The sequence below is a fragment of the Helianthus annuus genome, chromosome 10 (genome assembly GCF_002127325.2).
Source record: "Helianthus annuus cultivar XRQ/B chromosome 10, HanXRQr2.0-SUNRISE, whole genome shotgun sequence".
In the NCBI taxonomy this organism is placed as follows: domain Eukaryota; kingdom Viridiplantae; phylum Streptophyta; class Magnoliopsida; order Asterales; family Asteraceae; genus Helianthus; species Helianthus annuus.
In genome coordinates, this window is record NC_035442.2 from 82,658,360 (window position 1) to 82,662,274 (window position 3,915).

Below are 3,915 nucleotides of genomic sequence, written 5' to 3' on the forward strand. Positions count from 1 at the left end.
AGACTACTATCTAGACCAAACTAACACAAAGATAAACAAAAATTAATCAGCCACCATCATCAATAATGTCGTTGCCATGAATCTCCCACTCCCTCCAAAGTCTTCGCACATTTTCAGTAGTCTTCAATCTCGCTCCCATCAGCTTGTACCTAACCAAACTAATGATATTCTCACTAACAATCTCTGGAGGTCTCATCCGATTCTTGAATATCCTGATATTACGCTCCTGCCAAACAACATAAGCACAAGCCGCCACCAACAGCCTCGCAACATAATCAGATGCTAACTTTGACTGGATCGAGCAAGAAGCCAATTGATGATATCCTCCCACTTAGGTTGAACCGTATTCATGCCCACTTTCTGTCTCACGATATGCCAAACTTTCGAAGAGAAATCACATTCAAAAAACAAATGGCTATGAGAGTCATGATTAGCATAGCAAAGCAAACAACACATCATATTCATAGTCTTTCTTCGAGAGATATCCCACTTTAGAATCTTATCCTGCGTGAGTAGTTTACCTCTCATAATCAGCCACATTAAAAATGCATGCCTCGGGATGCATTGGTTAAACCAGACAATAGTGCTCCAATCTATCTCCGTTTCTTTATAACGAACCGAATTCAATGCCTCAGAAGACGAGAAAACACTTGTGTTATTACCATCACGCCACATAACTCTATCAGGATTATTCGGCCTAATATGAACATGATCTAGCTGAATCAGAACAGGAAAAAGATCTCTCCAAGCAACCGGCCACTTCCACTCTCCATTGGCCTGAATGTCAGAAACCGAATCCTCTAACCGGAAGCCTGCATTTGAAATAGCTCTAGGCGAAATAAACTCCCCAAGCGGCCCAATGTCACTCCACATATCATACCAAGCTGAGGCCAAAGTCCCATTACCAATATCAAACCAAAAGAAATCCCTCAAAAACGGACGAAGATGAAGAAGCTTACGCCACGAGTAACTACAAGAAGAGGGAATTTTAGCAATCCAGAAATTCTTTCCTTTTAACCTGTAAACATGAACCCAATCCACCCACAAAGACTTCCTCCTCATAAGAATACTCCATATGTGATTAGCCATAAGGTTTACATCACCGATACGCCGAATATTCATATTTAGGGAGACAAACTGCTTTCCAAGAAACCTTAGCTTTGCCTTTCTGGAACCCCATATCTTGAGACCACAAAAAATTCCTCATCTTTGCCTCCAACTCAAGAACAACTCTACTCGGAAGCATAAACACAGAGGACCAGAAAATATGCATAGAAGATAAGACAGAAACAATGAGTTGCAATCTACCTGCGAACGAGAGTAACTTATTCCTCCAATGCATGATTCTTTTGTCTAATTTCTCCAACAGGACATTACAGTCTCTATATAACAAACCCGACGAAATTAGCGGGACACCAAGATAGCGCACAGGCAAAGAACCCTCCTTAAACGGCAAGATATTCAGAATAGCACTTTTAACATAACTTGGAACATTACAAAAGAAAACAATGCTTTTCTGATTATTAGGCACCAGACCCGACATCATCGCAAATTTTGAAAGAGAGTTCATAATGTACCTAGCCGAAGCAATTTCCCCTCTAGCAAAAAGAAAAAGATCGTCTGCAAAACAAAGATTGATAATTTGGTGCTTTTCACATTTATTATGAAACTTGAAGGATGAATCAATCCTTAACGAATGATGCAGAATGTGTGACAACTCGAAATTTTACCCATTATGTTCTTGATTATGGCAGCCCAAGTGTATGGGCTTAAGCCCATTTCGGCTAGCATGTAACCGCCCCCAAACCCTCATGTAACGTCATGTTGATGCTTGCCTCTTCATATGTGCCGCCAAGTCCAATCACTCCAAGTTTGCATGTGCAGCCTCTACGATGATGTGATGATGATGGATTTAATGTTGTTGACTAAAGATGATCTGCCCTTTTAATGTTGGCTGCCGTCACCTCTATTGAGGATGATGATTATGTTTTTTTGTCTCTTCCCAATATCAAGTCAGCGCCCCTTTTTATGATGATGATGATTTGATATATCAAATAATCCAGCCAAACCCTCACATGCGTTTTTTTAACTTCACGGGTCGTAGGTTATGATGATGATTATTTATTATATTAATTCGTTAGATTGACATTCAATATGGAAACTCTATAGCCTTGATACATCGAATATGCTAGATATCTAAACAATCTAAATCTAAATAAAATATATAAATGCGCACTGGTGCTTATCTTTTTTTCCGTATTTTAAATTAATGTAATGTATTTAACTTTCTACAACTTCAAAATGTTTAAACAGTTATCGTCAAATACTAAAACTTAAAAGAATATACATAATTAAACGTGCATTTGCTGGATCCTTCAGAAAAATCTAGGCAGATGAACAACCAATCATTATATTTTGTCCTTGGGTATTTTAATTCCAAATAATAAGCCACTCTTCTCGGCCCACACACATGTCACCAGGCCCGAATTACTTGGCCCAATATTTGTAAATTTCGCTTAAAGGCAGATCTAGGAATACGTATGTGAATTTGGAAACCATATTAACCCTAATACTCTATCCTCACTCTACTTGAACCGGCGATAACTACCTTGTACTCGAAGCCTTTCTTTTCTTCGAAGACTTGTTCCTTCCGTACTGATAAACTTAATTCTTCGGTTAGTATATTTATCACCCACTTGATAAAGTTGATAAACATTCTGTGATTCATGCGTGTTAACATGTTGGTTGGAATATATGAGATTAGCCTTAGGGTTAGGTGATAGTTGAAACTTTGATGAATAATTGGTGAAACGAACTGTTATATTTAATAAGGTACACATGATTGTTCATGCATGGAACTAGGACTTAGTATTGAATAATTAAGCATGAGTAAATAACTGAACAATTGGTTGATTGAATTTCGTGATACATGTTAACTGAAGCGATGAGGAACATATGACTACAGACTCTTGTAAGTTGTGCTTGAAATTATGTAGGTCTTAATAATTGTGTGAGTATTTGTGATTATTGTTTCCTAGTAGTGCATGAGAACTAGATCCATTTATTAGTGGGTACAAAGTTGACAAGAAATTTAAATGGTAAAAAGGGTTATGGTGAGCAAACTGATAAAGGAGGTGTAGACATAAAAAAAATTGCTTAAATTGAATTGTGTAGTTGTGGGTTTGAGATTGATGGGGCCGAGGATTAACAGTGGAGAACATGTCAATGGGCCGTTGTATTGTGTAACGGGTACCCAGACCAGGAACTTGTGTATGTATGATGTATTATGTGAATATCTGCAATATGTTGAGCAATGCTCGTGATTTAATACATGTAATAGTTTAAGTGACATGAATTGATAAATGCTTTTGTGAGTCATGGGCACTGTTGATTGACTGATACAACTTGCACAACCTGTTTAATGCTAGTACCCTGTCTGATGAATACATGTGAAACAATACGCACTAAGCTTGTATGCGAACTGACTGTTATGTGCAACTATCATAGGATTCCATTTATCATTTCTATTATACGAGTAATTAATCATACCGAGCAAAACCAAGGTGAGTTCACTGCACTTTTCTAAGCATGCGTCCCGGTGGTTTGGGACATCTGGTAAACGTTTCTGAAGGGGATACTGGGTAAACTGTTTAATTGGGATGTTGGTTATTGAACACAGTATAAAGCATGTAAGACCCCGTACATCTACCGTGTTGCTGAAGAAGCAACGAGGTATTTAGTTGATAGCGCTATTAGGTTTGGCACCCTCACACCGGGCCGAAAGGACGGGCGTGAACTAATTACCTGGACCTCATGACCAATGCCTAGTTAGAGGCATTGGGGTTGGGCATTCTCATCGTGTATATATAAGACCCCTTACATCTATTCAAGGTTGTTTGATACCTTGACCTCATG

At 38.5% G+C, this 3,915-nt stretch overlaps 1 protein-coding gene across 1 annotated transcript; it reads right to left on the bottom strand.

Annotated features, from left to right (window-relative positions):
• Nucleotides 1-282: 282 nt before the first annotated feature.
• LOC110881971 lies at nt 283-1,089 on the bottom strand. The gene has a single exon (XM_022130091.1). It carries the CDS (start codon nt 1,087-1,089, stop codon nt 283-285), a length of 807 nt encoding a protein of 268 aa, XP_021985783.1.
• Nucleotides 1,090-3,915: the final 2,826 nt, after the last annotated feature.